Genomic DNA, 25,554 nt, shown 5'->3' on the forward strand with positions numbered 1-25,554 from the left:
CCCCTGTATTGACTGACCTACACTTTTTATATTAAAAAAAAATGATAAATGTACAATCACAACCCCTAATCTCAAGGCCTGGCACATCCCTCTTCATTCTGCCACTGCTGACAATTTAAGGGATCAATCCTGGTCGAACAAGTAGTAAAAGACATGTTGGAGTGGCACCAAGTATGCCAAAAATAAGCTGCCAGCCTCGACCTGCTGCAAACACACTAACCAGCATATGAAAGACAGCTAAATGATCTTACAACCAACGGATTGCAGCCTTACCAATTGAGTAATGAATTGCAGTGAACGATTGTTTGGGGGGGGGGGTGGGTGGGGTGGAACTTGGGACTGCTGCCTTGCACTCCAGCAACTCAAGTTCAATCTTGACCTCTGGTGCTGAATCTTGTGGTGTTTACACCTTCTCCATGAAACCATGCGAGTTTCCTTCAAGTACTTCAGTTTCTCCCTGCATCCCAAAGGTAGGGTTAAATTGCCCCTAGTATAGGTGAGAGGTAGGAGAATGAGGGAGAGTTAATGGGCGTGAGAGAGAGAGAGAGACTAGGTTGTAAGGAGTTTCCACATCTCTCTGTGTCTCCGTGGGTTTCTTCCTGTGCTCCGGTTTTCTCCCGTCATTTGAAACGAACTGGAGGTTGAGGGTTAATTGGGCAACATGGACAAAGTGACACAAGAAAATAAGGATGGATGTGATTGCTCTAGGTTCAGCCAGAAATATGGATACAGTAAAAATACAATAATCCAGCATCCTTGGGACTTTTTTGGATTTTGGGCTTTTTGACCATTTAATCATCCTTGCATTCCGCCCAACATTTATTTAACTTTTTTAATAGAAATGCGATACCAACTTAAGGAAGTTAAATGGATTATAGAAAACTCAGCCCTATTGAGCAGACAGAAATGTGGGAAATGGGCCTCTTGTGTTTCAGTAATGTTGGCTCAGTATCTGTAGATCTGCCATACTGGCCAATGGTCTAAGGATGAGGACAGCTTGGTATATCAAGTGTGACACAAATGCCAAACCACCCGACATACCAGATTATCAAACTTTATTTCAGATGATTCAGCGTGGCTTCTTGGATCCCATGTTGCAGAAACAAACCTCCAGTCAACATTTCAATCGACATGATATCAAAATTTACCAATATAACCAAGGCTGAGAGATCAGACAACATCCCAGCTCTCGGATTGAAGGCCTGTAATGCAGAACTAGCTGTGTTTCTAGCCAAGCACTTCCAGTGCAACACTGGACAATGCGGACAATTGCTTTCATGTGTCATGCTCACACAACACAGGACAAACCCAGACTCGCTAATGATTGCCCATCTATCCACTCTCCGTCATCAAGCAAGTGATGGAAGATGTTAATAATAATGCCAAAAAAAGGTGCTCTCTCACCCTTAGGCTGCTCACTGATGCCTAGTGAGCTTTTCCCAGATTCATTTTGCTTTTGACCTGATCATCCAAACATGGACTAAATGCCGAAGGAAAGATGTGTGTTTCTGCCCTCAACGTTGTGGGACCATTTGATAAAATGAGGCATTGGTGTCTAGGTAAAACTGAAGTCAATAGGGATCAAATAGAAAACAACTTAGCATTTGTCACACCTTGCAGAAAAGAAGACAACTGTGGTCGTTGAGGTTAATTTATCCCAGCCCAGGATATCACTGCAGAAATCCTGGGCCAATGCTTCAAGCTTGTGTCTTCACTTGGTTCACTGACCATCCTTCCATCTTAAGCAGTGAGGATGCCACAACACTCTGCAGATGAAGCAGCCTGTGCAGCAAAGCCTGAACAACATTCAGGTGATGATTGGCAAATAACTTTCATGATTCAAGCATGCCAGGTAACAATCATTTCAACCAGAAAATCAAGCGAACAATCCTTGACATTCATAATGTCTCCATCTTCAATACCATCAGGATCCCCATTGACTAGAAACCAGACTGGCTCAGTCACAAACACCACAATTATAGGAGCAGGCCAAACTAGAGTATCTTCCAATGAGGGGTTAAGTTCCTGATCTTGTAAGGTCTTTCCACCATTCACAAGATACAGGTCAGGAACATGAATAATCTCCACTTGGAAGAGGGCAGTGCCAGAAACTCGAGTTGCTCATAGCAGCCTGATTCGTGGGCATCCCTTGAAACACCTGAAGCATTCACAGTTACCACCTCGAGTGCACAATAAATGGTGTGTGCCATCAATAATTTATGCTGGAGCCACTTCTCCAGACTATTCTAATAGCACCTCCCAAACCCACAATTTTTACCAGTGGGAATGGCACAGGAAGAGTACACCACCACCTCTGTGGCATGCTATCCTGACTTGGGAATACAATGTTGGGGCTTCGTCATTGTTGGAACATTTTTGATCCAAAAGCAGGACTAAGAAAGGTAGCAGTTCATTACAACCTTATTAAGGAAATTGGGGATGATCACTGGCCCTGCCAGTCATGCAGATATGAAAAATTAGTCTTTTTGTTTTAAATGTGTCACCTCTCCATAGCCTGTCTTTCTCTACAACTCCTGCCATCACTCGAGCACTCTGCATTCCCCAACTGTGACCATCTGTAAATTTCTGTCATTGCTCCTTAGTTCGCCGTGCTTTTAGCCATCTGGTCTTGAAACTCGAATTCCCTTTTGAGGCATCTTTTTTCACCTCTCTTTAAGATAGTTTTTAAAATCAGCCTCTTTTGACCAAACATTTCTCACCTATCCTAAATGTGGTTTTGCTCATTACAAACTGTCATCAATCACAAACTAGCAAAGTGCCTGTGAAGGATTACTGTGACAGGCGCCATATAATTATAATCTATTGCCTGTGTGTGGAATAGATGTATACTCTATATCACACATGTCAAACTCAGGCCCGCGGGCCAAATTTGGCCCGTGATATAATTATATTTGGCCTGCAAGATCATATCAAATATATATTAGAGCTGGCCCGCTGGCCGCCGTGCCAGTATAGCGCATGCACAGCTAATACTACAAATCCCAGAATGCTTTGCAAATGCATTGGGGCCGCGCTAATCGCCCCCACCTCCTCTCTTTACTTTCATTAGCATCTGTGACCTGTCACCCAACTCACAGGTAATAAACCCCTTACGAAAAATGGCCAAACGAAAGACAGAAAACAGGACCTTTCAAGACAGGTGGGAGGCAGACTATATGTTCATCATTTTAAAAGACAAACCTGTTTGTCATTGAAGCAAGTTGTTATTTTTTTGACTTGTTGGCCTTTAAAAAAAAATACATTTAAAAGGAGCTTAAAGGCTATAGAGAAATATTATTTATTGAATATTTTATTTCTCATTTGTTAATGCTTCTTCTGGAAAGAGTTTAACCAAAACTATTATTAAGCATTTATTTTAATAAGAAAAAGTTTAACATTACATATGTTGAAAGAAGAGAAAACATGCAGATGTTGAAAATTTTCAATAAATATTTAGTTTGGCCCACGACTTAGTCCAAGTTTTTAATTTTGGCCCTCTGTGAATTTGAGTTTGATACCCCTGGTCTATATAAATCTTTTCATTAATTACCTAGCATTGTTGTTGAATGACGAGAAATGAGGCAAAAATGCATTTGTTGGTTACACAGATGATCAAAAAATGATAACCAAATTTTAGTATAAATGAAGGAATGTGTATACATGATCTTCTTAAATTTGGAAATGTACTAGTACTTTGGTCCTTGATGCAGTATTATGAATGCCAAAGGATATCTCCGGATCATTTAAAATTAGATTTGGCTTTTTAAAAAAAAAAAAAAATTTTGTTTTTTTTTTAAATTCAGCAATCAGTGGCAAAAGAGGAGATTTTTTTCAATGTACCATTTGAATTTCTGATGTGTATGGAACATGCTACCTGGGGCATTACTATGTGTAGGTATAGATTGCTTTTATAATTTTAATTTCACTGCAATTATTCCTCGACTCTCAGGTGGACACCCTTAAAGTGACAGCTCTGCCACTAATGAAGAGATTTGGCATAGATGGTGAAGATCTTGACCTGAAGGTAAGAAATGCTTCCCAATCCAACACATTAAAGTGGTGGAGAAACTTAAAAGCATCCATCAGAAGCAAAGGTATATTAACCAATGTTTTGGACCTGAGCCCTTCTTCAGGGTATGAGCAGAAATCAGGCAGGCACATGAATAAAATGGTGTGGGGAGGAGCAAAGAAGGGGTACGGGGAGAAGCACAGACCTTGGAAATGGGGGGTAAAACACAAGATTGTGTTGACACCATGGTTATTTGAAAAAAAACACAAATGCTGGAGAAATTCAGCAGGTTCAACAGTGCCTTTATGTAGCAAAGGTAAAGATACAGCACCAACGTTTCAGGTTTGAGCCCTTCATCAAGGTGTGGGGGGATGTTAGAGAAGTCTGAACAAAAGGGTGGGGGATGATAGATGGAGGTGGAGGGAGTCTAGGCTAGGTAGAGAGAGAAAGGAAGTAGGAACTGGAATGACTAGTAAAAGTGGGTGGGAGGGGGGAAGCAAGCTGAATAGTGGAATGCAGTGAACTCATTGTTCATGCCCTGGGTTGGAGGGTGCACAGATGACAAATGAGATGTTGATCTGTGGGTGGTTAGGGTTGGGTAGTGTGAAAGGCCATGGACATGCATGTGAGCTTGAGAGTGATTCAGAATTGAGATGGTTGGCTATGGGGAGGTCACTTTTGTTGCGGACAGAGAGGAGGTGCTAGGTGAAGCGATCTCCTAATCTGCGACCAGTCTCTCTGACGTAGAGAAGGCCACAGAGGGTGCACTGGATGCAGTAAACTAGTTTTTTGGGGGTACAAGTGAAGTGTTGCTTCACCTGAAAGGTCTGCTTTGGACATCAGACCGTGGTGAGGGAGGAAATGTGGATGCAGGTATTAAATCTCCTACCACCACAGTAGAAGGTGCCAGGTGAGGAGGGAAGAGTGCCAAGGGAGTCACTGAGGGAGCGATCGCTACAGAAGGCTAAAAGGGGAGGAGAAGGAAAAATGTGTCTGGTGGTGGGGTCCTGTAGTAAGTTCTGGAAATTTCAGCGGATAATGTGTTGGATGTAGAGGTTGGTGGGGTGATAGGTGAGGAAGAGGGGGATTCTGTGTTTATTGTTTCTAGGGGCAGGGAGGGCTAGGGCTGATCAGCGGGGAAATGGAGGAGATGCAGGTGAGGGCCAAGTTAATAGTGGTGGAGGGGAAGCCACATGTGTGGAAGAAGGCAGACATTTCAGAGGCTCTGGACTGAAAGATCTCATCTTGGGAGCAGATGGGGCGGAGATGGAGAAATTGAGAGAAAGGGATGGAGTCCTTGCAGGGGACAGGGTGTAAGGACGTGTAGTCCAGGTAGTTATCGGCCTTGGCAATGGGTGAATGTGGATGGGACAGCAGAAGAGGGGGTAAAAACTGAGGTGATGGTGTAGGGAGGGAGGTAGCCCAATGACTAGAGAGGGATGGAGTTGGAGAGCTGAAGGAAATGAGACAGAAGAGAGAGAGAGAGAGAGAGAGAGAGACAGGGAGGGGCCTAACAGAAACTGGAGAAATAAATGTTAATTCCATCTGGTTAGAGAATGCTCAGATGGAATATTAGGTGTCGTTATAAATTATTTTTATACATTTATTTTGGGTTGTTTTCTATATGTGCTGTTTGTGTGTTGGTATACTTTGTGTGTATCTATGCACTATGGTCTAGTGATACACTAAGTCATCAGATTGCGTGTATGTACAATTGGATGACAAGAACCTGTTCCTCCAATTTGCAGTGGCCTCGGTTTGGCAGTACATGAGGCGAGGACAGGCATGTCGTTAGAATGGGATGTGGAATTTAATTTGTTTGTCACTGGGTGGTCCCATTATTGCAGAGGACAGAGTGAAAGTGCTCAACAAAACAATCTCCCAGTTTGTGTCCAGTCTCATCGATGTAGAGAAGACCATAATGGGAGCACTGGATGCAGTTGATGACCCCTGCTGACTCACAATACTGTTTCACTTGGAAGGACTGTTTGGGGCCCTGAATGGTGGTGATGAAAGAGCTGTGGGCACAAGTGTGACAATTCTTGTAGATACTGAGGGGGCGATTAGTGGAAAGGGGTGAGTGGACGAGGGAGTCCCAGAAGGAGCAGTCCCCACGGAAGGTGAAGAGGGGAAGATGTGTCTTGTGGTGGAAATTGCAGAGATGTGTTGGTGACTTCCTGGTGGTGTTCTTTTTGTATCTGTTGTACAATTTAATGTACATTGATCTACGACAGATTGAAACAGCAATTGGAAATTATTGAAGGGTTAATTTTCTACCACAACAGATGATGAATAGTGTTAATTATGAGCACTGATCTTGTGCAGCATTTACCTATAAAAAATGTAGAGTGCCTTTGGTTATTTTCACATATAAAGGATGTTTTTAACCAAAGTTGTTAAAAAAAAATCCATTGGATTAGGTGTGCTGTGAGAGTTTGTGGGACATTCTGCTTGATATTTTAAATTAATACTGTTCTGGATATCGCCTCGTCAGTGGAGTTAAACCAGAAAACATGGAGATGCTGGGGTCAAGTGTAATACTCAAATGTGTTAGCAAAACTCAGCAGGTCACCTAGCATCAATGGGTAGTAAAAGAAGTCAACATTTTGGGCCTGAGCCAGGAATCTAGAAAAACATTTAGATTCCCAAATAAAAATGTTTGGCGGGGTAGTGGGTGGGGGTTAAAGGAAGTATAAGGAGCACAGATAAAAGATAATAAAGGTGAGAAGTGATAGGGGGAGAGACCAAAAAAGGGTCTTTTATCTATTAGTCTGTGCTCTTCCCTCTTCTTCCCTCCTTGCTTCCTCCTCCCCCACTACCCTTTCTCTCACCTTTTTATTCAGTTATCTCCCTGTTTTTCCTGACAAAGGCTGAAATATTGTAAAAAAAAAACCCACAAAAATGCTGGAAGAACTCAACAGGTCACACAGGAAGCATAGGAGGTAAAAATATATAACCAATGTTTCAAGCCTAAGCCAAAATTTGGTTATATATCTTTATCTCTTGTGGAGGCTGAATGACCTGCTGAGTTTCTCCAGCAGTATTGTGTTTTTACTACCTTCACAGTGTCTGCAGACTTTTGTGTTTCAGGCTCAAAGCATGGACTGCCTTTTGCTTCATTTGGATGCTGCGTTAGCAGAGGATTCTCCAGCACTTTTGTGTTAAGCCACATCAATAGATCTTGGAGACTGTTGTATATTAAGTACAAGAGGCTGCTTTTTACAATGCTAAACTTAAAAGGGAGTATACTATGTTGATAGGATATGAACCATCTCCTGATATAACGATGCTAAAATACAAACTGTTGATGCTCTAATCGAGAGCAACAAAAAAAATCTGCTGGAGGAAGTCAGCAGGTCAAGCAGCGTCAGCAATAGAAAAAGAATGGTCATTGTTTTGGGATGGAGCCCTCGTCAAGTCTGAGTCTTAATGGAGGATTCTGGCTCAGAACAATTCTTTTTCTTCCACTGAAGCTGCTCAACCCACTGAGTTGTCAAATTTCAAATGAACCTGTTTGAATCCAACAGGCCCCTTGGGTCCCTTGACGTAATCTTCTCGAGAATCTAGACTAATCTACCATGTAGGACCTTGTCATAGGCCATAAATACAATGACTTTTCCCTCTTAATAACTTGCCCAAATGGATAATCAGAGTGTTATTACACTAGTGTAAAATAGTATATTAAACATTATTTCTTTAATATCACTGTTATAATCCTTGAACAGTAAAACCCCTGGTATGTGGAATTCAAGCAACCAGCAGCCTCAAGTAACTGCCAAAAAAAATCAAGGAAAATAAATTGTAAAAATTAAAATAGTTGAGCATAAATAATAGGGAAAATATGCAAGTTTAAAATTGTAAAAGTAAATGTTCTCTGAAGTAACATAAGCTTTTGGTGAAGATGGGACCAAATATTCAACTAGCGGAGTGCCTTGCTCGTAGCAACTGTTTGAATAAAGTAGTGTGAAACAGCACTGGCGTTGCCCAGGATGAAGAGCTGGTTGATGCCGTTTGCCATTGGGGCGACTCAAAGTGCCTCCTTATCCCTGCTTAGTATGAGTTGCTCTGGTCAGAAGCTTTATCTGTAAATGTGGTTGGGGGGTGGGGGAGTTTAATTATCTATAATGTTATTGTTCATCTTTTTGGCAGATGCAGCGATGGTTAAATGTTTTCAAAGAATGTGACTGAAAATAAAGTTGAAATTAATGTTAGTGAAGTTTGTTCAGTGTAGGTATGGTATTTTGTCTTTTAAACTGTTTATTCTTAATGCAGGTGTATTAGTTAGGGATTGTAAGAGTAAGTCTCAAGCGAATGGAAAATACACTTAACTGGTATCTACCAATCCCCATAGGTGCCGGATGCCAGGGTGTTACAGTATTACTATTCAGAGTTAAGTGAGAGAAAATGTTTTTTAAACATGGTGTTACCCAAGATGCTTGTAATTTATTAAATCTGTTCTATTGCTTGCTTGAACAGATAGTCCGGAGAGGCATGCCTCCGGCTGGAGGAGGAGAAATCATCTTCTCGTGCCCAGTGCGAAGATTTTTAAAGCCCATTCAGTTAATAGACTCCGGCAAAATAAAGCGGATTAGAGGTGTTGCGTATCCTTTCACAAAGCATTTGGTTTATTCAGAACCTGTTTTTTTCTCTTTATTTGGGGTTGATGCTTTTGAGGGAAAGGAAGTGAAAGGTCCCACAAGGTAAGCTGGTCTGGAAGGTTCAACTGGACAATTGGATACAGAATTGGTTTGATGGTAGGAGACGGAGGGTGGTAGTCGGGATGTTATTCAAATTGGAGGTCTGTGACCAGTGCCTCCGGGATCAGTGTTGGATCTGCTGTTTGTCTTCCACTGACAATTTAGTCAACATGCTTAGAAAATTTGTGGATGACCTCAAAATTGGCAGTACAGTGAACTATGAAGAATGTTTTCTGAGATTGCATCAGGATCTTGATGGAACTTTTACATACCTGTGCAGCTGTTGCAAGCGAGAAGAGTCTCAGTGCATTTGTACATTGTATCTATGTAAATGACAAATTCTCAGCCTTACTGGAAAAGATGCCAAAGAATTGCTGATAGAATTTAACTGCGACAAGTGGGAGATGTTTCAATTAAGCAAGTTAAACGAGGGCAGGACTTGAACAGTAAATAACAGGCCCTGGAGAATCTTGTAGAACAGAGGAACCCCATCGTATATATACATAGTTCCTTGAAAGTGCTGACAGAAGGTAGACAGGGTAGTGAAGGAGGAGTTTTGTATATTAGTCAGAACATGTCATATTACAACTGTACAATATGTTGGTGAGAACACACTAGGTGTTTTATTGGCAGTTCTGGTCACCCAGATAAAAAAGATGCTATTAAGCTGGAAAGAGTGTTGAGAAGATTCACGAAGATGTTCCTGGGACTGGCAGTCTGTAAGGAGACGATGCACTGGCTGGGATTTGTTATCCTAGAGTGTTGTAGGCTGATGAAAGACCTTATAGAGGTTTATAAAATTATCAGGGGCATAGATAAAGTCACAGTCTTTTTACCCAGAGATTGAAGTCTCAAACACAGGTTTAAGGTGACGGGAAAGATTTGAAAGGGACCTGAGTGGCACATTTTTCACACAGGATGGTGGGTATATTGGAACAAGCTTCCATTGGAAGTAAAAGAGGTGGTACAATTGCCATATTTATATTTAAAAAAATTGACAGGTACATGATTGAGAAAGGTGTAGAGGGATACAGGCTCAATGCAGGCAAGTGGGACTAGCTTAGGTAGACAATAGATAGCCATGGTGGTTCAAGCTGAAGAAGCTTTTTCCATGCTGTAAAACTTTGACCAGAAAAATTTATTTTCAGGCCTATTTATCTTTTTAACAGAAAAACACAGAAGTCTGCAGGCACTGTGATTACTTGGAGCCATTCTGATTCTCAGAAATGGAAAATTGGTGGTGATTGGGAAAATAGTCTCATGTTACAGAAAGGTATTGATCAGTTGGTAAATTGGCAGAGCGATGGCAGATAAAATTTAATTCTGATAAGTGTGAAGTGATGTATTTTAGAAGGTCAAATAAGGATTGGAAGTATTCAATGAACTGTAGAGTGTAGAGATAATTAGGAACCAAGCATTTGGTGTACGTCCAAAGATCCATGAAGGTGGCAGTGAAGGTAGATGGGGGTAAAGAATGCATATAGGATACTAACCTTCATTTGCTGGGGTGTGAAACATGGTACAACTTTAGAAAACATTGGTGAGGTCAGTTTTGGTTATCTTCTTGAATTGTTCTGAAGATGTGGAAGCAATTCACCAGGATGGAGCAAGGGGAGGGGGTGGGGGGGAGTAGGGGCCTGAAAAAAAATGGTGTACAAAATGAAGGGAGGCATTGCTGTTGTGGATAGCAGAGATGTCTATAATCAGGTTTATGGAAAGGAGTAAGAAGTTCAGAGATAATCCAAGGAAGAAAATTTTAACCCACAATATGCAAGCTTATTACGTTTGTATTCTTTGTGGAAGCAGTCTATTGGGTGCACACAAGGCAGAAAATGTAAAATGGAGAGTGAGCAAAGTTTTATTTCACAAGTACTTTTTTAAAATAGTGTTTGAACAATGAATTACTCTACTTGTGTGGGTGAAGTTTTATCATCCAAAATGAATTGAAGTTATAACCACTTGTGAGCTGGTTTGAATGTGCTGCCATATAAATTTCCTTCATTGAGAACTGCAGGTACTCTGCCAGGGTGTCTCCACAGATGGTCAACAGAATTGTTGATTCAGCCAGAAGCATTTTAAATAAGTTCCTACCAGATATCTACATCTATACTGACCATATGAAGGGGGCAAATTCAGGAAAGTGAGTCAATCTCTTTGTTTTGAAAATGTGCATCAAAATACTTCCATCACTTTTGTTGAAATGTGGTGCATGGCAGAACTAAAATGCTTGGATTATTGGCAGTGCATTTGAAGCTTCAAACTAAATTTAACATTGTGTTTTTAAAAAATATAAATGCTGGAACTCTGAAATATAAACTGAAAATTCTGCAATGCATAGCAGGCCAAGTAACATTTGTGGAGAGAGAAATTAACTTAACACTTTAGATCAATGATCTTTATTTTTAAATTAATGTTTAAAAAAATTTAAATTTAGACATACAGCACGGTAACAAGCCATTTCGACCCCGTGAGTCTGTGCTGTCCAATTTACACCCAATTAACCTACACCCTTGGTACATTTCGAATGGTGGGAGGAAACTGGAGCCCTCGGGGGAAACCCACACAGAAACTCCTTACAGTGCAGGATTCGAATCCCGATTGCTTGGCCCTGTAAAAGCCAACCGTGCCGCCCTATGCAGGCGCGTATTATAGGCCATTAACCTGAAGCAGTGAATATTTTTTGAATATTTTAATTCTCCATACATGCAGTAACTACAATTATTATAGTATACAGATATCAAAAAAGGGACAAATTGATTACCTAGATAATGGTTTTCAAGCCAACCCAAAACCCCTCCTTCCCACCCAAAAAGAGAGTAAAAAATACAAATTGAAAAATAAAAATATAGAAAAAGAAAAAGTAATAAAGAATCATGAATTGCAGAGAGAGATGTCATGTAGTGCAGGATCAGAGGGGTAAAAAGGATATCACTATAAATTTAATCCCATTACCTGAGTATACGGGCACCAAATTTGTTAAAACATAGAATATTTATGTTATAAATAATTTTTTCCAAAGAGATACAACTTTGAATTTCAGCATGCCACCTTATTTCCAAGTAATTGGAGTTCATTTTCTCGCACCTGCTAGTGCTAATTAAAAAAAATTAGATTAATAATTTCAGTTTAGGAGTTGTACCATCAATATTTCCTAATAAAAACAGATCAGGATTTAACATAAAAACAGATCAGGATTTAACGTAAATTTTAGAACTTTTAGAAAATTACTTACAAGATACCCAAGAGTCTCACATTTGGACAAGATCATGTTGAATGTATGGAAGATCCACATCCTCACCACATCTAAAACATCTCATAGCAGTCTTCCACATTAACAATTCCTTTACAATACCATGTACTTAAGAACTGATTATTTCTTAAAAAGACCAAAAGAGGATTAATCAAGAGCATTTTGGGTAATAAAGGCCCTGCACCAATATCTTGATTCATTTTATTCCAAACCTTGAGTAAATGCTTCAATAACAGTGTATCTTTCTCAGCGACCAACAATTTTGATTCCCACTGTATATAAATTCTTCTGATTTCTCCAATTTTATTTAGTTCTATGTTAACCCATGCTGGTTTTACATTTTTAAGTAAAGAAGCAAGGAATCTCATCTGTGCTGCTCGATAATAATGTTTTGTTCCTGCTTCACATGCTGTCTAATTTGCTGAATACCTGTACCTCTTCCATTTATCCGTTACAATCAATTCTTCTCTCATGTTGTGTGATAGATGTTTAATAATGTGGTTGTAACTTTTTTTTCCATTATTTATACTTTGGCAGCATGTTACCCAAAATGGGTAGATTTTTTTGCCTCAGAATATTGGTCCTTTCACTGAGTTCATTGGCTTAAATTCAATCAGACCAGAACTCCATTTACAATTCAAGCCAGATTTTGTAATCTCTGTCAACCACCAACACTGTTGGTCCATAACTCTTTCATTAGCCAACTTGCTAAGATTTTTAGAATAGAGATGATGAAATTGAAAGTAGTCCAATGTAGGAGGAAATCCCTGCTATCTTGTCTTACCTGTTTTATTTATAATAATAAAGAGGCACTCTAACTTGTGATCCTTATCTGAGCAAGTGAACATGTCCTGAGGTGACCTGGTACCATATAAAAGAAAAGTGGGTCATGTAGAATTGGGTTTTTGATTCTGTAGCTAATATTGTATTAAACCATTCTAAGTCTTTAAAATAAGAATGCCATCAAAGCATAAATTTATGCATGTGTTCTTGAGGCATCATGACTGAATATGCCACATGAAGATGAAATTGTGGCGGCGCACTTTGAGATGCAGGCGAACAGATTCCGCACTGTTTCGGCCACGGCAGCAGAGCAGCCGCGTCAAGATCATGCAGTCAAGCTCATCTTCTCTCGTGCTCAAACAAGTCACGCATGTGCACTCAGCTGTGTTGTGATGTCACCGCCCACACGTGGGCAGGACTTGCAGACCGCTTTATAAGGCACAGTGTGGGCTTTTCAAAAATAAACCATTGGAAGTGCAAGCGACTTACAGTGTGTAGTCTCCTTACTTCACTTCCCTTAGTAGCTACCACTACAATTGGTGATGCTAACGAGCCCAGATGATTCTGGACTCTACATCATGGACGCTGCAGCAGTCAATGCAGTGGCTATGAAATTGCCAACCTTCTGGATGCTTCGCCCATACACTTGGTTCAGGCAAGCAGAAGTGCAATTTCACCTCAGGTAGATTTTCTCCGACTCGACAATTTTTTACCATGTCGTCAGCTCCCTAGACCAAGAGACTACAGCCAAGGTGGATGACCTTGTACACGACCATCCGGAGGAAGGTAAAAACCCAGCCCTCAAGAAACTCCTGAATCTTTCGGCCTGTCCAGGCGACACCATGCTGCTAGGCTCATGCGCATAGGTGGCTTAGGTGACAGAGCACCATCTGCCCTTATGGATGAGATGCTTGCACTAGCAGAGGGCCACAAGCAGTGTCTCATGTTTGAGGAGGCTTTCCTGGAACCAATGCCAATCAACATACAACTGCTGTTGGCAGACGAAGATTTTGCAGACTGACGCAAGGTCGTGGCCAGAGCAGACGTTCTGTGGTGCACGAAACGTGAAAACGAGTCTGCCATGAACCAGTTGACTCATCCCCACCTGGCTCAACAGACCTGACCCCATCCAAACTGAGCACAACCATTCCCCCACAAACCAGCAGAGGCACCAAACACTAACTGGTGTTTTTATCATGAACGTTGGGGGGCACAAGCGTGAAGATGCAGGCAGCCCTGCTTGTTTTTGGAAAACACCCAGGCCAGGTGCTGCTAATGGCTACAGCGACTGGCCACACCAATAACCTATTGCACGTCACCAACAAGGCTAGTGACCGGCGGTTCCTGGTCGAAACAGTTGCTGAACTCCGTGTCATCCCGCCAACCGCCCTGGAGACATGAACGTGCTCATGAGGTCCCACCCTCCAGGCAGAAAATAACACCACCATCAAGACCTTAGGCATGCAATGTCCAAATACAACTTGGCAGAGAAAACTTCTGGTGAAATTTCACACTAGCTGCTGTGGACACATCACTCCTCGGCACAGATTTTCTATGACTGTACAGCCTGCTGGTGGACGTGAAGGCCAAACACCTGGTCCATGCTCAGACATTCCAAACCCGTCAAACTTAAAGCAACCAATGCTCGCAACGCAAGTGTGGCCACGGTGAGTGCCCCAAAAGACGAGTCAGTCACTGTCCTGGGTAAACTTGTACCTCTCACTTTGTTCGTTTTAGATTGGTCACAGTGTTTGAGCTACCGAAAGAAAATAGACACACATGCTGAGAGCACTTCAGTTTATACAAATCTTTATTACAAATTCTAAAGCTGATATCGAACTACAATATGCAAGCCCTTCACAATTATATTTATCAACGCCTGGAGTGGTCCCAACTGCCAAAGCGAGGCAACGACCACACACTTGTAGTAGGCTGTCGGGGTGCTGGTAGCAGCTTCTCCACCTCCCCTGACTGGGATGTTGGCTGGACTCTAGAAGTTCTTCTTGCTGAGAGAAGTTGCCACCTCTCGGAGAGTCTCAAACTTCAGCAGCGTGACCATGGCTTATATTACCCAAAAACTGCTTACCCAAGCACCTATTCCCAGCACAGTAAGAAAGATAAGTGAGCAAGCTAGCATGCCTAGGCTTCTATCGAATAACGTAATTTTCAGCTTATCACTTTGAATACAATGGTTTATTTTGCATCAAGGCTAGGCCTCTGACAGTCTGTGACCAAAACAAGCATGAAGATTAAATGTTCTTGGTAAACAGATGTCCTTTCGTCAGATAACTGCATCTCTGGCCCCTCGGTGGAATTTAGCTTGTGTCTGCTGATTCTAAAAAAAAACAAGCAGGTTCTCAGCCTTGGAGAAGCAAAGGTTGCAAAAGTAAAAAACACGGTTTAAATCTTCCATTACAGTCACATCCTGGATGAATTTCCATCCATCCTCAGGCTGCAGTTTACTTTCACTATGCCACAACACTGGGGGCAACACCACATCCTGACCCAAGGCCTCTCACTCCACGCCAAAGCCAGGAGGCTTCTCCCGGATAAACTGCAATTGGCCAAAGAAGAATTTTCTTGGATGCAAGAGTTGGGTGTAGTCCGCAGGTCTGACAGTCCGTGGGTGTCTCCACTTCGCATGGTCCCGAAGTCCTCAGGTGGGTGGCGGACCTGCGGAGATTGCCACCGCCTAAATGACTCCACCATGCCCGACCGCTACCCAATCCTTCACGGCCAACCTGCATGGCGCAAAGGTTTTCTCAGGTCAATCTAGTGTGTAGCTATCACCAGATTCCTGTCCACCCGGACGACATTGGAAAGACGGCCATCATCACCCCATTCGGACTCTTTGAATTCCTCCGCATGCCATTTGGCCTCAAGAACGCAGCGCAAACCTTCCAGTGCTTGATGGACATGGTGCACAGAGACTTGGACTTTGTGTTCATCTACCTGGATGACCTACTCATTGCCAGCAAGGACCATGAAGAGCACAAAGATCATCTCCACAGGCCCTGTCCGACTTTGGCCTCATGGTCAACTTGGCAAAGTGCTAGTTTGGGAAAAACTCCATGCAATTCCTGGGCTATACTATCACCACAAACGGGGCAACACCAATGGAAAAAGTCACAGCTATACACCAGTTTGCCCACCCTAACACCCTCAAAGGCCTCCAGGAATTCACTGGGATGGTTAATTTCTACAACCACTTCATCCCAGGGGCAGCACGCATCATGTGACCTCTGTTCGCCATGATGTCTGCCAAATGCAAGATCCTAGCTTGGACAGAGGAGGCCAACGTGGCTTTCACCACAACTAAGAACAGCCTGGCTGGGCAGCACGCATCATATGACCTCTGTTCGCCATGACATCTGCCAAATGCAAGATCCTAGCTTGGACAGAGGAGGCCAACGTGGCTTTCACCGCAACTAAGAACAGCCTGGCTGGGCAGCACGCATCATATGACCTCTGTTCGCCATGACGTCTACCAAATGCAAGATCCTAGATTGGACAAGGGAGGCCAATGTGGCTTTCACCGCAACTAAGAACAGCCTGGCTAATGCCACCTTGCTGGTGCACCCCAGATTAGATGTGCCCACGGCTCTCACCGTTGACGTATCAGTCATTGGGGGAGTCCTCGAACAGTCCGTCAAAGGTCAGTGGAGGCAGTTAGCCTTTTTCAGCTGCCATCCATGCCCCCCCGAAGCTTGAATACAGTGCGTTTGACAGGGAGCTCCTAGCACTCTTCCTTGCCATTAGACATTTCCACTATTTTCTGGAGGGCAGGCCGTTCACTGTTTTTACCGACCACAAGCCCCTCACTCATGTCTTCTCTATGGTCAAGGATCCCTGGTCACTGCACCAGCAATGCCACCTATTGTACATGTCGGAGTTCACCACCACCATTTGGCACCTCTCTGGTAAGGACGATGTTGTGGCCGACACCCTCTCTTGATCCACCATCCAAACCTTGTCCCCTGGGAAGGACTACTCCTAGCTGGCGCAAGCCCATAAAGAGGACGTGGAATTGCAGGTTTTCTGCACAGCTATCACTGGCTCCACTTCGAAGACATCGGCCTGTCGGGCAGCTCCAACACACTGCTGTGCGATGTTTCCACTGGCTCACCATGCCCAGATGCAATGGAGGCACCAGGTTTTCCAGGCTGTCCACGACCTCGCCCACCCGTCCATAAAGACCACAACCCGCATGGTGGTGGACAGGTTCGTATGACAAGGCCTGAGAAAGCAAGTTGTCCAACTGGCTCACAATTGCACCCAGGGCCAGACCTCTCGGTCCAAAAACATTTCAAGACCCCCATCCATCAGTTTGACCCTCCGAAAAGGCGGTTTGAGCATATACATGTTGACATCATGGGCCCGCTACCTGTCTCCTGGGACGCCTGGTACCTGCTAATGGTGGTATACCGCACCACAAGATGGCCAGAAGTCGTCCCATTAAGATACTTCCACTGATTTCTGCGCCAGGGCACTGGTCACGCATTGGATTGTGAGGTTTGGATACCAGCTCATATTGCCACCAACAGGGGGGCACAGATTATATCGGCACTGTGGTCACAGCAAGCAACTCTTCTGGGCATTAAGCTGCACCACACTTCCGCCCACAATCCAACAGCCTTGTCTAACATGTCAGCTCTCATGGCCCATTTAACCGGCCTCAGCTGGGTGGATAAGTTCCCCTGGGTCCTCCTGGACATCCAAACTGCACCCAAAGAAGAACTTCAGGCCTCCTCTGTGGAATTGGTGTACGGCGCCCCATTAATCCTACCAGGTGAATTCTTCCCACCATTCCAAGTCTCAGAAGCCAAGGAGAGAGCAGTGTTACAGAAACTACGGGAGAGGTTAGCCTCCTTCGCACCCTCTCACACCATAGGCACCGGCCCGCGTCCATTTTTTAGGACATTAAACACAGACTTTGTTTTCGCCCGCCATGGACCCCCGCCCCCCGCCCCCATGACCCTATGAGGCCTGTACAAAGTCCTACGCAGCACAGGCAAAACCTTCATGCTGGACATTGGGGGCAGAGAGGAACTATTCCGACTGGCTGAAGCCTGCACATCTCTACCTCAGCCAGCTGGTTATGCCAGCACAACCCAAGCACTGGGGACGACCTCCCAAAGGTCCATCCCCACTGCGCTCAGGGATAACGGAACGCTATAGCTGGTTGTGGGGGGGGGGGGGGGTTGTGTGGTGACGCACAGATGCAGGCAAACCAGCTCCACACTGTTACAGCCGCGGCAACAGAGCAGCCGCATTAAGATGGTGCCGTCGAGAGCATCTCTCGTGCTCAAATGAACCGCGCGCACGCACTTGGCTGCTTTGTGATGTCACCGCCTGTGCATAGGCAGGACCTGCGGGCCACCTTAAGGCTTTTCAAAAATAACCCGTTGGAAGTGCAAGCGACTTACAGTGTGTAGTCTCCTCATTTCACTTCCCTTAGTAGCTACCGCTATAAAGGATTTTTTTTCCTTGAAGTTTGTCTCTCTTGTCTTGATGTTCTGGTAGAGTTTATGTGCTGAAGTGTGGAATGTCGTCTGATATTTCTAAACTGATGCGAATGTGATTCTATTTTAGGTCTCCTGGATTTGGCTTGTCTTTGGTGGCAGAAACAACAAATGGAACGTTTCTAAGTGCAGAGCTGGTTTCCAATCCTTCTGGCCAAGGATTGCCTGTCTTGCCTGAGGACCTTGGGATGAACTGTGCAAAACTACTCTTAGAAGAAATTTATAGAGTAAGTTTCTTCTCAAAATGCTTTGAGCCCTTATTTCAGAATTGACATTCAGGAAGGAAGTGAGTGCTAAATATTTGAAAGGAAAATAGTGATTTGCCATTCTTTTTCTCCCATTGCTGCAACTTGATCTTCTGAGTTCAGCAGGTCATGTTCAGCAATGGAAAATAAGTATATGATATCAGATCAAGCTTTTAGCTCACAATCAGCCAATAAAGTTTGGTCTCTGAAGTTAAACAGGAAAGTTTGCAGATGCTGTGATTGAAGTGCAATATATAAAGTAGATTGCACTACAATTGTGGACTGTTGGTGATTTGCAGTTGAAGGATGCACACTAGCCTGTGCACTGATGGAGAACAGCTCATGGGAACCGGGTATCGGAACTAGGATTCAAGAGACTGCTGAGGGCAAGAAGGGCTTGCAAAGGACTTCAGATAGTGGAGGCTTCCTGCATATAAGAGGTTTGTATCAGGAGCTCTGGTTGCCGATGGATTGAATAGAAATCTTTGCGGCTGTCGAGTCTACGAGAGTGCTTGAGGTGTATCCACTCATAGTCTCTGAAGGGACTCTCTTTTACTTCTCTTTCTCGTAGTGTAAGGAGTGCTGGGCATTGCTCATGATGACTCTGTCTTACAGCAGACAAAAGTTGAAGCATATCATGTATCTTACATTTTTAATATGTTATTGCGTATCAATCAAAGGAAAAGTGAAAAGTGCTGGAGAAACTTGTCAAGTAATGCAGCATTTATAGGAGATAAAAGGTAAGCAACATTTCAGGCCTGAGCCCTTTGCCAAGGTATGAGCAAAAGCAAAAAGATGGGCAGAGGAGAGGAGGGAGGAAGGGGTCTCTTTTCCCCCTCCCCATCCCCCACCCCCCCTTTCAGTTTATATCCTACTCTTGCTGGTTGGTTGAAAACCAGTTTCAGTACTGGTATTACAACCTAAGGTAATAGCGAACTTCTTCATGTGACATCCAAAGACTGTTTCAATTTAGAAGATGGCAATTTTTTGAGCTGAATTCGTAACTTCAACCATTTATGTTTCCATTTGCCTCACCTGGGTGATGAATGGATGAGAGGTTGTAGCCTCATGGTCCTGAAACTAAATTCTGACAAAGGAATTGGATATCTCTGCTTTCAGCTGATTTTTTTTCCCCCCCCCTAAAATTCAAGAGGGCTTTGACAGACTTCCCACTGTTGAGATGAGTTATCCATGCACAGAACACTTGTAGTAACCCTTTCACAATAATTTTTTCTATTAATTCACTTTTTGGGAAGACAAGGTGTGTACTGCTTGCCTATCCCTGATGGTGGTAGTTAGGGAATTTCTTGAACCACTGCATGGGCGGGAAGGACAATGTAAGAACAGTGATAAACATCCAAGTCCGGATGTCTGCAACTTGAAGACGAACCAAGACAGAGGCTCTAATATTCAACAGCATTTGGCAATTGTAGAGGATATTAGTAGTGTTTATATTAGCAATATTAGTAGGTAAATTAGTAACTAATCGGTTACTACCTAAACAACGAGGGGAAACCAAGTACATTGGTGTGGCCACAGCTGTAGATTTTCAGTAGGCGTTCAACTTCATCTGAGGTGCTGTGTATGAAATGTGATTTAGCAACCAGTTGGGCAGGTAAACTTGGAATTGGGAGCAACTTGAAAATGTGTATTGGTGTCTATAACCTCTGCCTGGATTTAAGGTTTCCCCTAAGTGTAGATACTTTAATAAAGCAATGCTGCCTCAATGATAGGTGACATGTTGACTTCTATTATTGCACTGTATGATGGTTAATATCTATGGAATAGATGCCACCAGCAAACAATTCTGAAAGCAAAAGTTTGTTTCAACCAACCTTTTTAAGTTTGACTTCAGTTTTAATGTGGTGTCTTTTCTGTAGAAAGCACTGCATTCTGTGTATCACTTTGATTTTACATTTCTTTCTAGGATAACGTTGGTTGTTTGTGACTAGTTATTATTTTTTCCACTGTATATAGGGTGGATGTGTGGATTCAGTAAATCAGAGCCTGGCTCTACTGTTTATGGCCCTTGGGCAACAGGATGTTTCAAAAGTTCAGATGGGTCCACTCTCCCCTTACACGTAAGTGAATGCCTAATGATGCCTGTGTATGATACAGTAGTGTTCTTTGTGCAGAGCACTGGTTTGCCTCTGCTGTTTCCTCGTTGTTTAGGCTTTCAAAATATCCGCCTGGCTGGAGACCTGAACATCCAGAGATGTGAACTGTTCTTTTTCAGTTATCATGGTACCGGTGCTGTTTCTTCAAGAGGTACAGTACTGTGATAACTGAAAAGTGACAGTGCCATCAACAGAGTGCTGATCCTGGAGAGTGATTTCCCCTCTCACCTCAGAATGTAATGTGGTAGGCTTCTATTAATGTCTGCTGTCTCTCGTCTGAGTTTGTGGGTTTCTGAATCTCTGAGCTCTTCTGAGGTTGTGACAAAACAACAGAATTGCCAAATGCTCTAGGTTTGTGATAATGGTCAATGGTCTGGGCAATTCCACCCACTGGAAATATCAAATTTCTGGATCACAAAGTGATGTGCAGAAATTTTTACAAAGCGGCGAAATGTGGTGCCACATTTTCTTAAGGAACCTAGTTCACTGAAATAAATACTGATGTGCAGTGAACCCAACAAAGGCCAGAAGGGAAATGAACTGTCTTTCCAGTGACATATTATGAATGAGAATGCACTACTTGAGAGGGAGGTTTAAATAGGATCAATAGTAACTTGTGAGAGGGAAGTGGATAAATCTTTGCAAGAGTTGCAGAAGAACATTGCACAGAACGATGGACAGTGTTGATAATCAGGTTGCTTTACAAAGAACTCGGGGTTAAACAGGAAAGTGCAGACTCAAATGTGCTGTAGAAATTCAGCACATCGTGGGACATCTCTTGGAAGTAAAGGGTAACCAACCCTTCAGGCTTGAGCAAGAAACATGACTTTTCCATTATCTGTTAAACTCCTCCCCTGAGTCTCCCTCTCTCCTTTCCTCCAGCTCCCCACGCCCTTCCCTTCCTTCTCCTCTTTGAGCTACCCTCTCCTCATATCACTTCAGCTTTTTTCTCTTCTATTCTCTCATCTGTATCTAACTGTTAGCCTGTACTTCTCCCCCTGCCCCTTCCTCCCTCTCCCCTCGCCCCCCCCACCCCTTTATTCAAGTTTCTTGTATTTTAAAGGGCTCAGTCCTGAAACGGTGGTTATCCATTACATCCTATGGATGTTGTATGAACTGTTAAGTTTCTCTAGCACATTTGTGAATTGGTTTCGAAGAATCAGTTGAACCATATGTCTGCTGTCTGTGCTATAGATTCCTTTGATCTTGTTTTTCCATTATATCATTGAAAACATGCCAGTGCAAAACAGAATTCATGCTTTGAAATGCAACTTTGCCTGACACCTTTACCAACATTGCAGACAGGCACTTTCATTAATAAAGCCTCTTCAGCTCATGGCTTGTAGGTAGTGATTCTTTGGAAAAGCCATTCAGCATTACTGCTCACCACTCTGCCACCTTTCCTTCCCTTTCTCAGTAGTAAGTTGCAAAAGGAAATTGGCCAGTTGCCTGGGGAGGTGGGGAGAAATGTCACAGAATAAAGTTCTCATTCAATTTTGTTTCCTGCCTTTACTGAGTTTCAGATTTGAGGAAGAATATTTTTATTTTATTCTCTAATCTTTCTATTTATAACTTTAAATCACTGCCCTTAATTATGAACCTTTGCTAAGAGGAATTGAAATTTCTTATTGCCCTATTCAGCCCCCGTAAATTTTAGACACTAGTGTTAAATCTCCCTTCATCTTTGCATCTGTGGTAAGTTGCAACCAAAACAGAGACAGGATTTCTGTATAACTGAACTCTTCCAGCCCACAGTATTTTTAAACCTTTCGTCTGCCTGGTCCTTTCCTAACCTGCCTATGATGTGGCCAGGACTGCATACATACCTCCAGTTAGCTCACTGATGATGAATTCTAACCCTCTGTCAATAAAGGAAAACAGTAATGTCTGTGGTCCATTCTTGCTGAGTTTTTGCAACTTCCCCATTGGCTTGGATTTTCTTTGCTAGGCCCCACAAGGAGGTAATCTTGCTCTTTATTCCAGGTTCTAATGAAGTATATCCATCTAAAGTCGGTCTTCTGATTCCGAATTCCACTATCACTTTCCATGTTTGGCTGCAAAGACTTTATTTCCCCACAAGTGGTTTGGTTCCTACTTCAGGTTCACCAGTTAGAAGTGAGAAATTCATTGCTTATCATGTGAGAAGTACAACTTTGATAATTTAATCCTCATCACTGTACTGGAACATCTGTTTTATTTAAAAAAAACTTATGATGCTTGTCTGGGATGAGGCATCTGTTTATTTAAAAAAAACATTTAAAAATTTTTATGGTGCTTGTCAGACATGAGGCTTCTGTTTATTTTTACAGACTTCTGACCTTTTGTCTCAAAAATGTGGGGTAAAGCATGTTTGGTTTATGTGGTTTGCTCTGAGAAGTGGTTATTTTCCGCTGCTGTGGAAATACAGGAAAATTCAGGTTTCTATTGCTGGCACTGGCCTGAACTTGTTGAGGTTCCTGTGGCCCCATGGCTGATCCAGTGCTGCCTCATTGAAGTAGAGTAACTATCTGCAGGCTGTCCCACATCGAGGGTGAGAAGCCTGCCCACTCATTTTGAACATGTGTAGCAGCCTCATTCAAATGTGTGGGTGAATCTGGCTGCAGATGTAGATATTTGTTTTATGAAGTTAGTTTCCATACATTAAGTTGTTTTGTATTAATGTGTAGGTTTTTTTTCTTAGTGCTTTCAAAGTAATACATTATTAATTTTTCTCTAACAATTAAAATCTTTCAAGTCTCACTGAAAATGTTGGTGAGGCACTTTCAAACATTGTGTCCATGATAATGAGGCTGGGGTTTGCAGGGATACTGAAGTGCTTCAGGGTTCTAACAAGACTACACCCATGGTCACACCAGAACCAGCAGCAGGTACTGGGATAAGGAACCATTGACTTCTGGGCAAAGGAAGCCCTGCTTCATTAATATTGTTTTACTTAATAGATACTTCCAGTAAAAGAAACATTGATGAACCACTTTGGGGGTGGGGGGTGGAAATGGTGAGTTGATCTTTCGGGTCAAAATTCTGTGTGAAATCTTGATGAAGAGTCTGGACTTAACATCAACTCCATTTCCCTCTACATTTGCAGCCTGACTCAGAGTCCTTCCATCAACTCATTTTAAATTTTAAACATTTACTTAGAATGACGACCTAAAGTTAAGGAGAGGTTGCTAAATGAATTTTTTTTCCCCTTAATGTTGACTTATTAAACTCATTTCACTTGAATTGCTTATTTGGGATGTTCATTTTACATGGTTCTAAGTATGCTCACAAGCCATCCAATAAATCAGTTGGACGAAATGCTGAGATTATATTTATCCTGAGCTAACAAGATAAATAGAGAAATAACATTCTTGAAATTTCTAACTTATTTTTCAGGATCGAGTTTCTGCGTCATCTGAAGAGCTTCTTCCATGTAATGTTCAAGATTGAAATCCAGCCCAAGGAAGAAAGGAAAGGAGGGGAGAAAGTATTAATGACCTGTATTGGAGTTGGCTTTTCTAACATCAACAAGGTCGTCACATAGGAATGACTTCTGTCACATTTAATGTATGTTTAGTTATTTTTTTAATAAAAGATGAGAAATTCTTCTAAAATTTCATACATGATAAAAGTTGTGTTCTAACAAAATCTCCGAAAGTGACAATACTTTCCTTTTTTGTTTATACAAAACTTAAGTGCTCAATAACTTGTGACAGATTTTAAACCAAAGCTCCACGTCAAATATTTTTAAAGCAGTTGTAAGTCCTACCAGGAGAGTGTTTTGCATAATACTGTACTTGCCATTAAGGGAAAGCTCTCCAAATGTTTATTTTGAGTTCACTGCGATGACTTGCAATACATAATGCAGCTTGGTACCAGTGTTCTGCTCAAAGAGTACCACACTGTTGGAGGTGTAGTCACTTAGATAAGATAGTCAAATGAGAAATGTGTATATTCCATACAACTATCTCAAAGAGCCTGCAGCTGATGTGGACTTTTTACCCCCTCCATAAATCTTCGTCCGCGAAGCCAAGCCAAAGATCTCAAAGAGGAGACCGAACACTCGCCGGGTCTTCATTACAAAAAATGGGGTATCTGGACTTTGGGAGGAATATGCTGGATCACTTCAGGTATACTTTATTGGCTAGGATGCATTTCAAACTCTGAGGGACCTGGGAAGAAGAACAGGTCTTTCAACCATGCACCTTAATCCTCTGTACTTGACACAGCATCATGTATCCTAATACTGTTACCCACACACAGACACAAAAAAAAAATCAGGCTTATTTTTTAACAACTACTTTCTCAATTTGGGAATTTGAAGGGGAAGGCCAAGTTAGGAGGGAGGAATTGGAGATGATGATTTTTTTTAAAAAAAAAAACTATTCTGGGGAGAAATTCTTTCTGCTATGTCTCCTGTGAAAGCCATCTCCCTTCTCTGAACACGATTGGAAGAAATAGTTGTGTTTTATCAACTTTGAGCCATTTAATCCTATGATTTCACCTTTAACTTTCCAACCTCAAGGGAGGAACAACTTGGTATGTGCAACTTGAACTGTGAAAGTTTAAACTTGTATCATTTTGCTTAACCTTCCTTTTTGTACAAATCATTCTAATTTCTCCTACCCTAATCTTAAAATGAGGATAATGTTTTGACTTAACTTTACTAAATTATATTTTTATAATAAAGCTGAGTGATAAAGTACATTTTGCAATAAAATTCCTGACCTTTAGATTTTTATATATTTTTATTTATCACTTTACTGTAAATATATCAATAACAATATATATACAAATATTCATCATTAAAATATATAGTGATATTTTCATTTTCTTTTTTCCCCCTTCCTCCCTACCTCCCATAATGTAGGTTTAAAAAAAACATTAACTCCCCTTGTACTGAGTTGTCCATGCCACCTCGCAAGACAACCACAACTCCATTTTCTACCTGG

General features: G+C 42.2%; 1 protein-coding gene across 1 annotated transcript in view; it reads left to right on the top strand.

Moving 5' to 3' along the window:
* The window catches only part of rcl1 (RNA terminal phosphate cyclase-like 1), a 56,711-nt gene extending 31,386 nt beyond the window's left edge, over window positions 1–25,325 (top strand). Inside the window, exons 4-9 of the mRNA XM_069920538.1 lie at window positions 3,950–4,024; window positions 8,486–8,610; window positions 10,721–10,846; window positions 18,332–18,488; window positions 20,484–20,587; window positions 23,999–25,325. Of these exons, the coding sequence (XP_069776639.1) occupies window positions 3,950–4,024; window positions 8,486–8,610; window positions 10,721–10,846; window positions 18,332–18,488; window positions 20,484–20,587; window positions 23,999–24,146 (735 nt within the window). The 3' untranslated portion in view covers window positions 24,147–25,325. The remainder of the gene's footprint in view (window positions 1–3,949; window positions 4,025–8,485; window positions 8,611–10,720; window positions 10,847–18,331; window positions 18,489–20,483; window positions 20,588–23,998) is intronic.
* Window positions 25,326–25,554: the final 229 nt, after the last annotated feature.

The sequence above is a fragment of the Narcine bancroftii genome, chromosome 1 (assembly GCF_036971445.1).
Source record: "Narcine bancroftii isolate sNarBan1 chromosome 1, sNarBan1.hap1, whole genome shotgun sequence".
Taxonomy (NCBI): domain Eukaryota; kingdom Metazoa; phylum Chordata; class Chondrichthyes; order Torpediniformes; family Narcinidae; genus Narcine; species Narcine bancroftii.